Source organism: Sycon ciliatum, chromosome 4 (genome assembly GCF_964019385.1).
Source record: "Sycon ciliatum chromosome 4, ocSycCili1.1, whole genome shotgun sequence".
Lineage (NCBI taxonomy): Eukaryota > Metazoa > Porifera > Calcarea > Leucosolenida > Sycettidae > Sycon > Sycon ciliatum.
Genome location: NC_088646.1, coordinates 15,967,613 through 15,984,461, shown reverse-complemented (window position 1 = coordinate 15,984,461; position 16,849 = coordinate 15,967,613). Strand labels below are relative to the sequence as shown.

At 46.9% G+C, this 16,849-nt stretch overlaps 3 protein-coding genes across 3 annotated transcripts; 1 reads left to right on the top strand and 2 right to left on the bottom strand.

The window, feature by feature from the left end:
* The first annotated feature begins 19 nt into the window (after positions 1-19).
* Positions 20-1,427, top strand: LOC135814663 (dipeptidyl peptidase 2-like). The gene has a single exon (XM_065327821.1). The coding sequence runs from the start codon at positions 40-42 to the stop codon at positions 1,219-1,221; it is 1,182 nt and encodes a 393-aa protein (XP_065183893.1). The 5' UTR covers positions 20-39; the 3' UTR covers positions 1,222-1,427.
* A 1,628-nt stretch (positions 1,428-3,055) lies between these two features.
* On the bottom strand, positions 3,056-6,621 carry LOC135814662 (bone morphogenetic protein 2-like). The gene is made up of 2 exons (XM_065327820.1): positions 5,524-6,621; positions 3,056-4,771 (listed from the first exon to the last, which is right to left on the bottom strand). Exons 1-2 carry the CDS (start codon positions 5,843-5,845, stop codon positions 3,942-3,944), a joined length of 1,152 nt encoding a protein of 383 aa, XP_065183892.1. The 5' UTR covers positions 5,846-6,621; the 3' UTR covers positions 3,056-3,941.
* Positions 6,622-11,069: 4,448 nt separating this feature from the next.
* On the bottom strand, positions 11,070-15,722 carry LOC135814661 (uncharacterized). Its single transcript, XM_065327818.1, has 2 exons — positions 14,468-15,722; positions 11,070-12,314 (listed from the first exon to the last, which is right to left on the bottom strand). The coding sequence occupies exons 1-2, from the start codon at positions 14,889-14,891 to the stop codon at positions 11,485-11,487; spliced, it is 1,254 nt and encodes a 417-aa protein (XP_065183890.1). The 5' UTR covers positions 14,892-15,722; the 3' UTR covers positions 11,070-11,484.
* Positions 15,723-16,849: the final 1,127 nt, after the last annotated feature.

Here is a 16,849-nt window from a genome sequence, read left to right as displayed (position 1 = left end):
CTTCTGGAACAACACTTCTGGAACAACACTGGATTTGTTATGGAAGTGGCAAAGGAAGTCGGTGGCATGATCGTATTTATCGAGCATCGTTATTACGGAAAATCAATACCGTTTGGAGCTAATTGGCGACAAGATTTGAACTACCAATTCTTGACAGTTGATCAAGCTCTGGCAGATTACGCAGTGATCCTGTCCGTGCTGAAAAAAGACTTGGGAAATCCCAATCGGAAAGTGATTGCGTTTGGTGGCAGCTATGGTGGCATGCTGACAGCATACATGCGCTTCAAGTATCCCAACATCGTGGACGGTGGATTGGCAGCCAGTGCTCCGATCTTTCCCATGGGCAAGTACGATTTCTTCCGCGCTGTTACTGATGACTGTCACCGCTATAACAGCTTGTGCCCAGTCAGGGTTCGTAGTGCTTTCACCGGCATTCTAAAGCTTACGGAGTCTGTGTCTGGCCTGGAAAAGTTGAAGGCAAAATTCCACCTCTGCTCAAATATAAGTGCCGACAACCTGCAGCACTTCCTGCTCTGGATCCGTAATTCGTTCACGATCATGGCCATGGTGGACTACCCGTATGCAGCCAGTTTCCTGGGCAACTTACCCGCATACCCTGTCAACAGGGCATGCGACAAGATCCTAGCGGCAGATGACGCACTGGATGGCTTAGCAGATGCGGTGGCTATGTTCTACAACTCGACCAGTGGCCCTGTACAGTGCTTTAACCCTGCCACGGAATTCATGGCGTGTGCCGACGCCACTGGTTGTGGCAAGATGTCGCAGTGGGACATTCAGGTGTGCTTACAGGTCCGCTTCCCGTCCGGTACCAACAACGTCACGGATATGTTCCCGCCGTTTGCTCCCTGGGCGCCATCTGACTATGAGGCGTACTGCACTAAGAAGTATGGGCCGCTGTCTTACTCACATGACTTCTTCAGCATAGATTTCTGGTCGGACAGCATCGCTGCTTCGTCCAATTTGATCTTTTCTAACGGTGACCTTGACCCATGGCATACCGGTGGTGTGCTGAAGAACATCGATCATGCTCCTAGCATTGTACCCATCCTCATCAAGGGTGGTGCCCATCATCTTGATCTACGCGGACACCATGAGGACGACCCGGAAAGCGTTGTCGACGCCAGGAACCTAGAAGTACGTATCATCAAGTCTTGGCTGGCTGCTGAACAGTTGTCAACAGCAGCTACTGGTCCGAAGTAACCAGCGCACCCCTGGACAGGTGTGCACGTTTTGACTATTTCTTAAGACGCTTGTCAAACATGCAGACTTCAATTCAAATTTTCCCTGTCATACTAACTGTATTGAACTCTAGTTCTGCTCCAATTTTAGGTCGTACGTACATGTATTCACATAATTATTGTTTTGTTTTTTAATGTGAAATACGAATTCACACATACATGTAATAATTATGTCCATGTGTGTGTGTGAGGGTGTAGAAGCGTGTGTATGTGTGTGTGTGGGGGGGTCATGTGTGTATGTGTGTGTGTGTGTGGGGGGGGAGTCATGTGTGTATGTGTGTGGGGGGGGGGGGGGGGGTCATGTGTGTATGTGTATGTGTGTGTGTGTGGGGGGGGGGTCATGTGTGTATGTGTGTATGTGTGTGTGTGGGGGGGGGGGGTCATGTGTGTATGTATATACGTGCAACAGTACATGCAACCTGTGTGTGTCCATGTACATGCTGCAGCATACTAGTAGCAATTAGATGCTGAGTTGCACACCCTTGTTTATGTACGGTTGGTCTTGGTGATGTGCTCATTGTGCAATGTGTGTGTGCATTTGAAGATGTGAAAAAGAGAAAAGACCTGGATGCACATGGGTAGCATCAAGAGTACATAACCCAAGTACTGACTTGGTAGCATGCAGTGAAAGTTACCACTGCATTGTGACCGTACAATGCCACCTGGATGCTTGACACGTTGGCACTTGCTCTAGAGGGGTAAATGTGATGTTATGCGCATACTTGATTTCTTAGTGTGCAGTATTAAAGTAGTCTTTTTTCTACTGTGAAATTTCCCCCTTTCCTTGAATGATTGCTCTGGCAAAAATCGTCTGGTTCATACATATATATCACTCCTCCACTGCGGACTTTCTTTACAGGTAGCTGTTACCATGGTTACACTTCTATGTACTCCGGTCCCGGTTTAGGACAGGATGCCCCACATACCAGCCTCCTTGCACACTACTCATGCATGTTGTCCTATTCGGCCATTCCACTTCTCCACGATGGAATTTGTAACCCATAAAACAAAAAAATTGTTTGTATTAGGATCGATCAAACAGATTGCTTACTGTCACGTGTCGGCGGATAATCATACAAATGCTCTATTATTCTGCTAAAAAAACTCAGCAGAAGCATGCAGAGAGGAATAAGGAAGACAATTCCGTGAAATCTGCTGCCCTTCATTCAAGTTAGGCAAACACCAGAATGCCGCTAGGGTTTACCGGGTGTTAGCGGCCGTCGTGAGTTCCTGTCGGGAACGGACACGATAATTTACTCTTTTTTTTTACACCAGAATTAGAAATGTATGAAACTTCCTGGATGAGAAGAAAAGGGTACCAAAGAGCTACACATTACGCTAAAATATCTTTCTCTTCTGATAAACTTGATTAATCATTGGTTCTCCATTCCAGTCTTCCTAGACAAAGTAGGGAATTCTGCTATTTCGACTGGTATTTTATGCCGTTAATACTAATATTCACCTTCCCTTCGAAAACGGACACGATAACTACAGTTTACTTTTTTACTTTACTATCCGCCAGCCTGACCTACTTGTCACATCTGTTCATCATAGTAATCTGTTCACACTCACACAAACTAGGCTGGTCAAGGAATGTAATTGTCGCTGCTGTCTGATGATCGCTAAGATGCATGAAGCTTCAAGCTACAGCTCAACAGCCCTCGCTGCCGGGCCGGCTTTTGTGACCGTTGAAAAAAAAGATGTCTTCTGTCTGACCATTTTCCATAATATATAAGCAAGCAATCAAAGTGGTCGGATAACCACCACATGGCTGGCAACCTGCTGGAACATCACAATCAATGCATAGCGGCACAGCTCATCACGCAGATCTTGTGACGGGCAGTGCACGATCATTCCAATGATACTGCAGCGGCAGCAGCTGCAGGCTGCGTGTACTGGATCCGCAAAGGAATTACTGCAGTATGCATAGGATAAAGAATAAAGAATAAAGATGGTCAAGTAAAATAAGCTACTAAGCAGCACGTGTGTACAAGGGTGGCTGCACCGGCGCCAGGGATACCGAGCGTGTGTAGACATTGCCACATACTCAAGTATCTAACAGCACAGCTGTGACATGTAAGGAGTAACATATCGAAGAAGAAAAGTTACAGATATTTCTGAAAAGCATCATTTTGGCTAACACGCATACATGGCACATAGCTGGAGTAATGGGGCATATCATCATCAACTTGCGTGTCTGTGTGCCTGTCTCTCTGTCTGTCTGTCTCTCTTTGCATATACTTTTTAGTTATGTGCATCTCAACATTATGACAACACTTCAATTATTTACAAAGTTCAAGTCACAGGTGATCACAGCTTTTCTGAGTCTTTGCCATGTAATAATGCTGCAACTGTGAAGGCTGCGTGGTGAGGGTAGGTCATTTGCAACATTTGCTGCAGTCACGGTGGAGCCGGATGTGGGAGTAACACAGTTTGGTGGTGGAGAATACTTGTACTCAAGTTCAATGTACACAGGCCCTGTAACATTGCAACAATCCTTGCACACCTGCCCTGCATGTCATGGGTACAGATATAGCACCAACCTCATCAGACCATCACTTCAGCAGCTGACAATAAATTGTGGCTGCAAGGTGGCAGGTGCTGCAAAGAGCGCATCACGTGGATGGAAAGAAAGACTCAGAGTGTGAAGCACTTACTGTGCCAGCAGAGAAGAAGAGGCGGTCATGATGCTAATCTGTACTTGGCAGCACAGCCGCAGGACAGAACAACAGCATTGGGTATTGTTTCCAGTGCCAGGCGGTCTTGGTCAGTCCGTATCATCATCATTACCGATGTGAATCGTGTAGGCTCACACTGCCGGTGCACCAACGCAAACCATCTTGCCATTCTGTCATTAAACTGCAGCTGACTGGATGCAGGTGGTGACTCCCGGGGACACCAGCCATGGCACGCATATGCATCATAGCCACTTGGAAATAAGATGTTGTCCCGCCAGCGAGTGGTGCTGAAGTCAATGTAGTACGGTTTCCTGCAGCATGTTTGACGGGCATTGTCCTTCGACGTGCTCTCATACTCTGTTGCAGGCGTGCATGTGGGCTGGTCTCCAAGGACCTGAAGCTCATAGATAACAGTCAAACTAGCGTTGCGGTTCTTCCCAGCTTTCAAGTTACCGCCCTGTAGCGAGAACAGTGCCATACGCGGAGTACGCTCGGCTTGAGGTGAGAGCAAGCAGATGCTACGATGGTCGTCATCGATCAGCCACCGTTGGACAAACGGAGTGACAATGATGCGAAGCCAGTCTCCGCCGTTGCGTCCCTCGCAGTTCATGTTGACCGAGTCATGCAACTGGCTTGCCGGCGATGCATTGCTATCGGGTACAAGCGACACATTGACACCACTTGCAGTGGATGATCCACTCTTGCAGCGCCTGAATATCGTCAGCACGGCATAGTGTACACGTGCGTGTGATGGTATCCCTGCGCTCACATTGAAATAGTAGCATCCCATCTTGTTGCTAGAGTTTGAAGCTTCGCCGAATCCAGGTGGCAGTGCTGCATAGACAATACAAAACCAATATCAGGTGAAATACTAGTGTGTGACCTGGGCTGAGGACATCATGATATTCTAGACAATGACACACCCCATCCAAGTCAGGGTTGAGACACTGTGAACCTCTCTACTGGGCACTAAGTCAGGCTCACGGTGGCTGCGCTCGCATGCCTTGCAGTCGGAATGTCTCCTGAAACGTGCGTGCAAGGCTGCTTTTCCTTGTAGTAGAGCCATGGCACGTATTGTGCTCACGGCACAGTGACAGAGAATAGGGAAATGGAGTTATACAGGCATTACGTGTATTTTCAGCGGTCAGAGCCCCACTCTAGTACAAGAGCAATCAGGTCAAATTGCCCTCGCGGCTTGTACCCCGAATCGTAATTTTCGTACAGACAAGTACATATCGCCCAGTATAGACTCTGACATGTTGTCGAAGAAAAGGCATGTAGTTTGTACCCCAGTATGCTTCTGATCCTAGGCAAATACCATTATCATGTGACGACAGCAAGAGGACTGAAGGCTGAAGCAGTTAGTGTTGGAACCTGAGAAAGGCAATTTAGCATGACTACTGGTGCATGGTGTCATTTTGTATTGTCACATTCTACCCTGGTACCCAGTCTTCTCAGGATACCGTACTTTCCATAATTATAGACATTGTGGTCATTTGAAGCCTTCCCATCCGCGGTTGATGGCCGGAACAACCGTTGTCCACGTAAATGTGAAATACTATTGGTCTAAAGTGTAGAGTACTTACATTCGCTGAATGATGCCACGCGATATCCGGTCCTGGGTTTCAAATCACTACCGGGCAAATCCCCTTGTTGATTGTTCCGTCGTCGTCTTCTTTGCTGGTGTGTATCTCCGTGGGGTTCGTACATGGTCTCTGACATCTTCAGGAGGCTCATGATTTGAGCCACACTCGGTACTCCCACGATGTTTGTCGTCATGCGTCGAGAAGTGTCCGACGAACGGAGCGGTGACCACTTGTCGCTACCATCACTGGCCGTGACGAAACTGCCAAGCAAAGCACATAATACTAGAGGCACTAGACCTCGGGCGATGCTTTCCGAGACCATTGCACGGCACTCCAGGTCCGACCAAATTTGCTATCTCCGGCAAGTCTTTCACACGCGTAAGCACCAGTTTGTTCCAATGGTGCCCTCACCAGTCCCGCTCGTAAAATCTGTTTCCACGAGCACGAACACAAGGCCGTGTGTACATGTGCTGGGACAGTCGAAAAAGAAAAAGAAGAATTGCTCGATGTTGTCCTCCTTGGCGTAAAGGCTACTTCTTTCTTATTCTTTCCGTACCAAGCGCCTAAATATGCTGGAGTGCGAAGATCTACTGCGAGGCGCTGTGCTTGGCTGGTACACAATGGTACACGGTAATCGGTATGGCTACGAGGTCACCGGGAATGCGGTGGCGTAAAAACCGTCACCTTCCTGGCACACTTGGTCGGTCCAAGGTCCAGGATCGAGGAATCCAGCGGCGGTCAGGATTCAATGACTATGTAGGTCTCTTATGCAGTGGCTTCGCTCAGTAGATCTACCTGTACACACTGCTGAGTGGTGTGCCTCAGACTAAAAAATGCGAGAAGCTCGAGAACAATTCTTGCATCGGAGCACCAAGTGATTTTCTCTCCAGGCCCGAGGAGGCCCTGAGCACACTTACTCGGGGTCTTTGAAGAGAAAGCAACTGAAGCGACAAGGCCATCTTAGCTTATGGCCCAAAGCCCTGTATCACAAGTGATCTTCTTTATACTGGAACAATGTACTCGTGCCCAGCTAGGTCCAACCTCTGTACCTGGTCAAAGCCTGACTTGCAACACATCCCAGACGGGAGGGGGCATCGCCAAAGGCAGAAGCTATGGCGTAACGAGGTAATTAGTAATTACTATAGTAATGCCTGCAGTACTAGTATGTCAAACACGATTTTGCATACAATTGAGGTGAGCCGTGCCTCCTGTGTGGCTCTGGCCATGGATGGATGTACCCTGATGTAGTTGATCTACCAGGGAACCAGTCTTACCAGGCCACACTACAGACAGTATGCACTAGTTGTCGCGGTTGCACTCGAACTGCATTACATGCGCTAAGTACTATTGACTGAACAGGAACAATAGAATCGGGCTTCGTTATCGCTGCACTGGCATCTAACCATGATCACTGTCGTGTCACACATGCCAGACAATCCCGCTAGCTGCTACCTAGCTTACTAAGTGTGCTCAAGGAGAATCCGACTTTTGGTGGAGATCATTATTATGGGTTTGTTTATGTTTGTCCTGCTCTGAAGCGGCGGACAAAAATACTTGTCTGGCCATACATCATGTCATATTGAAACGCCTTTTCCCGTGTGAATTGACCTAGCTGGCACAGATATCTGTATCAGTGTATTGCTAGATAGCTTGATTTAGCCTAGTTTCGATGGGTTCCGAGGCACCGATCTCATTACCCCATCTTGATCTTTTGGCACTTCCAGGACCCCTACAAGCGCCGAGAATCCTGTTTATGCCAGCACGTGTGTACAAATATCTCAGGTCCCCCCCCTCCCTCCTTCTCTCTCCGCCCCCCCCCTCCCTCTCCCTCCCTCTCTCGCCCTCTCCTCTGATGTACGAAAATGTCCTGTTCACTGCTGTTCTGTCAGGAAAACAAGCTACAATCAAAAGAAGATATAATGTACAAGGAGGTCACATCCATGATCCGTGCGAGGAAAAAGATTCACTCACAGCGCGAACATTGGACTTGAAGTGCTCGGACTTCAGGAGCAGCTCGTCCAGAACAAGTGCCACGCTCTCATGCTGGTCATCTTTCAAAGTCCAAACCTCACCCACTGGCTGCGGAAAGTAGGATTCCGCCATTAATTAACCTAGGCCCAAGGGCACGAGACAGACAGTGGTCATATCGTGGCGTTACGACTAGCGCAAGGCCTGTGACTGACTATGACTATGAGTGAGGTATGAGTCCACTGGGACATGACCAGACACCAGTACTGCTCATTAAACGCAGGATAAAAGCACACAATGTCACCCATCAGGCATGGGAATAACGCTGCGCAGGAATGTGAACTTGGGCACAACAACCAGTTGCGGAATCACAATTAGCTCCAAACTCCTGCGACTCCTGGCCTCTATTTCCCAGTATACTGAACACGTGTTTGTGGTCGAGTCTCTGACCGCATGTTTCCCCAACTTTTTTTAACTAGGCCCTGCACGGGAGTACGGGCCATGACTTTATCGTGCATGAGATTGCAAGCATTAGTGCGGTTGCAGCCTAATATAATGCCACACTTATACGGTACAGGTAATAGACGTAGGATTAAGATACACTTACATGTAGTTTGAAGCACCGGCACATCACGTTCGCACATCACGTTCGCACTAGCATCTTACCAAGAGAGCGCAAACCTCACGCAGCCTGGCCAAAACAAGCTGCAGGAATGTACCAATCACACCATCACAATTGTGTAATGTAATTGCACAAAATTGATATAAAACATGTACAGTGCGCATGCACTTGGAATGCGCATAATCACACACATTCTAACGCTTGGAATGTTACAATACGAACATCCACGAGTGACACAACAGTGAGATAATTCCACAGTGCTGACGATGAGAGTGCAGTGTATCACATCATACCTAGCCACGCTACACATGATCAATAATTGAGAAAGAAAACAATGGTAATTGCAGCGAGCAGCTGTTGGGGATGAAGCAGATTGGCTACACACACAACGTATAGACGCATTTCGCCCGTGGCTGCAATCTGATAATGATAAAATGATAGCATTGCCAATTTACAACAATTCCTTCCATTTCCCAGTCATCAATGCTAAAACTGGAATATCGAACATTCCTCTTAAGCTGAAGGGTTAACTCGCTGCCATTCCTGGTGAGAGACAGATAGTAGAAACTCAGTTTGGCGAAATTTGGATCCCAACATACCCATACATGAACGCGCTCACACACACACACACACACACATACACACACATACACACACGCGCACAGGTATACACGCATGTCCGCTCGCGCAAACACACACACACAGCACATGCAACAACAGACATGTACATGTACATAACGTACAAGACCAAGCTTGCGCACAACTCCGAAAGTGTACAGAGAACTCCACCATAGTATGTACAGTCATGTACACGTACGTCATGTAAACATTGTAGGTATCAACTGAGAAAATTCCATCAGCGCACGTTTCGTGTGGGACTTCCTAGAAATTACTAGAATAGAATGATATGAACACTGACTCCTACTGAATTGGCCCCAAACCATAAAAACACACACAAAATTCACTCAATCATAATACTTCGAATTAGTGACTAGCCTCCAGGCTAGCCCAGGATATTAGTATCATATTGATAAAGATGGGATGGCTGTATGTGGAATGCACTTGAGAAACAAATCACAGTCGCTGTTTCAGAAAAAAAGCTGCACATGATTATACACCCACATAGGTCGGGGTTGCATGCGTTGGCGACCGTCTTCTTCCTTTCATTTCAATTAGATTTCCTCGTATTGCATTGTTTTCCCTGGGCAAACATTCCCAGTGGTTGGTGTCATGTTTCGACAAAGGTGAGTCTGTTACTCGGCGAGATGATAAACACAATGTGACACAAGTAGCTACACATACATAATTATACAATGCGTTACAACATAGCCACCGTGACCAGTGATGGCGGTAACCTTCCGATACTAGTACCACGTGACACTCAACAGCAAACCCGCCGGCGTTCTGTAGATGGAAATGTGGGCATTCTCTCACCATTTCTCCTAAATCTATCCATCTACAGGTATCTGTTTAGAACTAGGCCGACCACAGTGACAAAAGCAGTGACAAATTGACAAAAATGGTCCTGTTACATTTTACACACCAGCAGAGCGAGGAATACTGCACAAGGTGAAAAGATCTGATTACCAGCATTTTAGAGTTGCCATCGAGTCTTCTCCTTAAAAGCATTGTCTGCTCGAAGTATCAAAGTTAGAGTGTTCCTACTACAAGACGCACAGCGTGCTAGCCTTGAACGAAGACAAGTGACTCTGGCGTAAAACAAAACAAGTGCTCAGCAAAGCTGAGGCGGAGAGCGTGGTACCCAATTTCCAGATAGCCACCTGTTACTCCCTTCTGAATTCCCATCAGCAGAGCTAAGAGTCACTAGTGTTACATACATCCATCCATCCATCCCTCAAACCATCCATCTTTCCATCCATCCACTTTCAGCTCGTGCTTGTCTTGGTTGCGCTCACCTTCCCCTTATTATGTTACTTCTACACACGGAAAGTTGGGTGTGGTCCTCGAAAGAGTGCTCAATGCACCGGGGTGCAGAGCTTCATACAAAAAGAATAGAATGGGATACGGAGCTTGGGTTGGCTGTGACTCCGAGTTTCACGCCTGTGGCGATCATCAGACAGCAATGATTACAAAAACTCAATGAATGTTCTTGATATAGTGTGGTAAGGTGCTAGTGGAATCAGAGGATTTAAGCGCAAATAAGGTCAAGCGGTGATTCTATGCATCTACTTGCAAGATCAGCGCCAGACATCAGGTGTAATCCTGGTTTATGTAACTGGAGGTGTGAAGTTAGATAGGTAGAATTTGTAGGTAGAATAGGTAGAATAGAATTCTACCTATCTAACTTCACACCTCCAGTTACATAAATCAGGATTACACCCGATGTCTGGCGCTGATCTTACAAGTACATGCATAGAATCACCGCTTGACCTTATTTGTGCTTAAATTCTCTGATTCCACTAGCACCTTACCACACTATATCAAGAACATTCATTGAGTTTTTGTAATCATTGCTGTCTGATGATCGCCACAGGCGTTAAACTCGGAGTCACAGCCAACCCAAGCTCCGTATCCCATTCTATTCTTTTTGTATGTTACTTCTATAACTTAGAGCCTTTCAAGCTGGACGGCTGTTGGAGTGCGCATCCAAGATGTGCTAGAGCTGATTGCCAGTTAGGTGTAGAACGTCAGTACCGTTGGTCAGTGTCGTGCAATGTTATCGCATGAGCTGATTGTAAAGTAACTGGTGGTATCAGTGTATACTATAGTCTATAGCGTAACTTGTAGCTCTTTGGTCCACTTGTCTTCTTATAAATTAATCCTGATTCCTTGGCTCTCCACCCGAGTCCAACTAATCGCTTGATGATGGATTTGCAACAGATCTAGCGTCTGGGCGAAAGGACATCGGGATCATGCACTTTTCACACTTATCTTGGTACAGGCCAAATACTTCAACTAACAGTTTCCTCGGACACAGTTTCCTCGGACACGAAAGTGCTATAAAACTTAGAAATTTTCAAAATGTTGAACCTGAAGTGTTGTCCTTTTTCTAACTTGTCTTTTGAAGTAAGTTGAAGTAAAACTTAGAAAAACTTGAAAGTAATTGGACAATGAAGTAGGACAGATGTCATAATGCATGAGGTCAAGGTACTGTAGTAGAATACGCCAGCGTGAATAGTGAATGAGGTCGTGTGTAGTGTATGTAAATCAAGCATAAGTTGTACATGTATTCAGCTGCGCTCTTGAGTTGGCATCCAGCAGGATTCTTCTTATGGTCAATGTTCCACGGAACACAGTGGCAGCAGTATGAATTAAAAATATGAATGTAGCCTGTGGGGAATGCATACTGACATCAGCAGGCAAAACAACAATTGAGACAAGTCAGGGTGGTGTAGTCCGTCTTGTTGGTATCACCCGGACTTACATCCACACGAGAGTACAATAGAATCTGGCACATGTGTGATCTCCGGGTAGGGCTGGTTGTGGCGCACCATGATAAACACTGGCGCGAAGGACAGCGGCTGGCACTGCGGATGAACAGACGACATCCAGCTCATTACCTCCGCTTTCACTGCGTTGCTCTGTGGCATGATGATGGACTTCTTTCTCCGACGATGACGACGTAATTCGCTCCTAGGACACCAGCCCTGGCATGCATATGCATTATATCCAGCTGGAAACACGATATCATCACCTAGAATTGTATCCTTGAAATCTATGTAGTACGGCACACGACAACACGTCTGCTCCCGAGCAGCATCGCTCACATCCTCGTTGCTAGAAAGGATTGGATCGACGTACGAACACGAAGACACTTCTGCCACTTCGTAGATTATGCTCAGGGTGGCCGCCCTGCGTTCCGAATGGTTAAGGAATAGACAGGTACTGGGCCAGAGTAGTGGCGTTGAAGAAATGCACATCGGTTCCTCGGTATTGCCTTTCATCCAGTGCTCGATGAAAGGTGTGACCACCAACCGTAGCCACTGTGCCTCAGAACTGGGGCAATGCAGTGGCACAGCTCGAATAACCGAATCACTCTGCTCTTTTAGAAGACGTACGCGAACAATTGCTGGTGCAGTCGAATTCTCAGACCGTCCGTAGAAGGTCTCTTCGCCGGAGCGACAATGCACAAGAAGTGTTAGTACAGCATAGTGTATTCTGATGTGCTTCGGTAGTCGACCCGTGACGTTGAAATACAATCCATACGTCAGCTCTGCCCCACTGTCATCATAAAATCGTTCTGTCACAACAGAGATGAAGGAAGAGAACATCAGTGAGTTGATCAGTTCAGTGAGTTGATCAGTTCGTGCTGCATATTCACGCTAGCCACTCTATTGCTACCGTTACTATTTCACCCAATAGTATCTGTAGCAATAGAATTGCAGCCCGTCACAATCCCCCCCCCCCCCCCCCGCACACACACCCTGTGATATATTTGCTCCGCAAAAAAAATTCTTACCAAACATACCACCGGCCTATAGCAGTAACGATTGTACGATGCTGGCTGAAGATTAATGCTCCAGGCATATTTAGGCATGTTACAGGAAGTACCCTGGTGAATGTTACCCCTTGTAAGCCGTGCTGTCATGGTGCCAGAGTTGTCGTAACGTTGCAAAGTGCAACAAGAGTGCAAGAGTACAATATAGCACCATCATTGGCATAATTCCAGCATAATCACTAGCATAATTTGGGCATAATGGAAAGCATAATTATGGGCTAGCCTCAAGTTCATAAGTCAGGAAAACACACACACACATACACACACACACACATACGCACGCATACACACACACACGCATACACACACACACACACACCTGACCTGACCTTTGACGCCCATCGCCGGAGGCGATGATAGCAATGCTACGGCAGAAGCCATAGCAACTTGTGCTGGGATTACACCATTCAACAGCTTGCAAGGCTGAAGAATTGACCGTCACTATTCAGCCTGGTCTACACCATACAGCTATTTGGAGTGACATTTTCTGGCCAGTGAATCCCTTTTTTTGGTCTTTTTTCATTTTTTTTTCATTTTTTTCTTCTTTTTTTTCCCGCACACACATCACACCACATACTCCGGCATGCACTGGCTGTTGGTAACCACCCAGGAGAATGAAAGAAAAGTCAGGAAGAGTCTGAGAAAGAGAAGAAAGACGTGTGTGACCATAATCACACACACACACACACACACACACACACACACACACACACACACACCGCACACCTCAGACCTCAGACCTCAGACCTGCCCATCGCGGAAGCAATGATAGCGAACAGCTATGTTGGACATAGCAACTAGTGCTGGGATTACACCATCATGATTCAACAGCTTGCAAGGCTGATGAATTGACCGCCACTAATTTTAGCCTGGTATCCACCACACAGCTGATTGAAGTGGCTTTTTCTGGCCAGCGAATCCCCATTTTTTACACACACACACACACACGCACGCACGCACGCATGCACACACACACGCACACACACACACACGCACACACACACACACATACACACACACACACGTACACACACACACACATACACACACACGCACACACACATACACACATACACACACATACACACACACGCACACACAACACACGCACACACACATATACATGCACACACAAACACACACACCCCAGTTTAGTGGATACTTTCGTTGTTAAAAATGAAACGCATTTCTGGCAGAGGGCTGTAGTATATTATTTTAGAAACAAAGCCGTGCCATCATCTGTCGAAAATCCCTTGAGGCTTCCATTTTCGACGCCCTCGTTGCGCGGCCTTGAACAAATCTTTACAAAGTCTCATAATTATTATAATTACACAAGAGAGAGATTGGAAGCTTTGTTACAACTCTCTGAGTTTCACGTATTACTACGATCATCAGGCAACCGTGAAACTCAGAGTTGTAACAAAGCTTCCAATCTCGCTTGTGTACAAGGCTCTGCCCTACATGGGTATTGAGCACTCTTCGGACAGTGAAGCGCACCACTTGACTACATAATTATTATAATCATCTCTTCGCTTGAAAGGTTATGAAAGGTTATGCTATTATCACTCCTTGAACAACAACTTTGCCAATAAACTTCACATGTAGTCATGTTATTCGGAATTGAATCACCCGAACAAGGCCACGTGCACATACACATGTACATTGTATCATGAGGCAGAACATATCTTTCGTTGATGCGACTGTAGACAGCTTACGTAACGTTGAGTAAACTGTATACAGGTTCTCACTCTGTAGGCCCTTATTCAATTGCATCAGAAAGTATAATTGTTCACAATCATCGCTAACATCCTAGCTGCTACTATTATACAACAGTCAGTGCACATTTAAGTGTGACAGCTTGCAGGTGAACGATACCATTATCGCCGAATACGTACCGTCATGAAAAGTCTCCAGTTTGTATCCATGTCGAGTTTCTTGCTCATGGGTTTGACTAGTCTCCCTGGAAGCTTGCCGACTCGAGCGATGATGCAAATACCCTTTCGCAGTCGCTTCTTCCGCGAGCATTGCATTGTTGACTTGGTTCAGAATTGCTTCAGCGCTAAGGACACTGCCTTCCATCACAGACACAGGGCTATTTGCAATAGTATCTCCAGTGCCTTTTCTTGAAGTTGACGGACCTTCTTTCCCTGTGTTACCTCCGTATAAGGTAGGACTTGCGGTTGTGTATATGACAGTCGCCAGCACACACAGTATAGATAGATAACGACTTGGCAAGGGAACATAATTGCTTATACCTCTCGAAGACATGGTGTAGGTCAGGAAGAAACTTGTTCTCCTTGTCCTGCGAAGGACAGCCATCCTGGCATGCGAACAATGGCTAAGCTTATAAGCAACACAGAAGTGTTACATCAGCCTGACAAACAGGTCACACGCAGTAATCTCTACTCCGACAAAGAGCTCTAGATATAGCAATCAGCTATTCCATGGACACCAAACTGGAAACAAGTAACTGCCCACAGCTTAGCGATCCATGCGCGAAAAAGATGCACACGTCATGCACATGGTGATACGCGACACACGCCCATTTTGCGGCATTGTACAGCGCCTAGAATAGACCAATGCCTTCCTCAGCTTTTACTTCAGGTTGCACTTGGTCTATATTCCACTCTGTGGCATGTAAGTGATCAAGGTATGGTCGGTGATGAGCAGTTTAGTCGTAACACCAGCACTGTGCTGTATTATGTATGCGGACAGTGTTAGGACTACTCGGTACTCCTGGTCCAGCAGAGAATGCATAACTCACCATCCGAACTCCGACTCCAACTCCAACGTCAACGTACACACGAACCCTGCAAGGTTAATCCCCTGAAGAGCCAGAAACCCAAAGGCCTGTAAACAATTACTCTTGGTGACCGAATCACTGCGCTCATGAGGGCTTCTAAATGTCAGGCAGCCACTTGGCATGCGCCTGAACTATTTCTGATGAAAGAGACAAGAAGAGGTTTTCAGCCGTGGGGACGTGACGAGATGGAGCAATGAGCAATTGATGGTAAGTGCCAACCTAGGGCAGATTGTGTGATGATTGATTGTGTGATCAGGTAATCATGTGTGTGTGTGTGTGTGTGTGTGTGTGTGTGTGTGTGTGTGTGTGTGTGTGTGTGTGTGTGTGTGTGTGTGTGTGTGTGGTGTGTGTGTGTGTGTGTGTGTGTGTGTGTGTGTGTGCATGTGTGTGTGTGTGTGTGTTTGTGGTGTCAGTGCATGCCGGAGTATGCGGAGTGATGTGCGTATGTGCAGGAAAAGGAAGAAAAAGACCAAAAAGTAGGGTTTCTCTGGCCAGAAAAAAAACAATTCAAATAGCTGTGCGGTGTTCTACTACACGTACTAGTAGACCAGGTTGAATAGTGGCGGTCAGCTCATCAGCCTTGCAAGCTGTTGAATGGTGCAATCCCAGCACAAGTTAAGTTGCTATGGCTTCTGCTGTAGCTTGGCTATCATGGCCTCCGGCGATGGGCGTCCGCAGCAAGAGGTCAAGATATGTGTGTGCGTGTGTGTGTACGTGTGTGTGTGTGTGTACTTGGCACGTACACACAAGCCATGCCAGTGTGCACTTGTGTTCGCATAGGGATGGTGAATCGACACACACAGGCGGGCGCGCGCACACACACACCTCCACCCCAAGGGTAGCCAGGAGAAGGTAATTGGTAATTGCAGGTAGGGACTGCAAAGTAGCTGTGCTGCCTCGTGGGCCGTTGACCGTGGGGTGCTTCAGCCCACAACTGGACACTCTGACTTGACCTCATCAATAGACCAACACATCCAGGAGTGGCATTCGGGAAAGAGAAGAAATTTCCACAGGAAATGATTACGATACGAAAACGAGAGAGGGGTTGGATGTACGGGAAGTTCGGGAACCCAACAATGCAGGTCTGTCAGGTCAGAGGGAACAAAAAAAAGAGAAGAAGAAAGGTGCAGTCTGTGCAAAAGACGTGAGATTGATGAAGAAAATAAGGCTTAGGGTGGAAGTGTAGTGAGCCAGAGCAGTTCAAGAGAAGTTGTCAAGAGTGGTGACTGGTAAGACTGTAAAACGTAATTAGAGGAGGTTGTCATGAGTCCAGAACCTGCCTGAGGCCCACAACAGGGAATTGACTTTAATAGACCCTGGTACTGAGGGAGGGGCGTCAGCGCAGTATCCAGTATCCAGCAACAGGTTGATGGCAAAGGCGCATGGTTCCAAAAAGAGCCAAACCGTTACGGGGTCTTCTCAGCTCCACGATGTTGTCCTATTTCCGGCTACATTGTGTATCCTTGCTATTCAT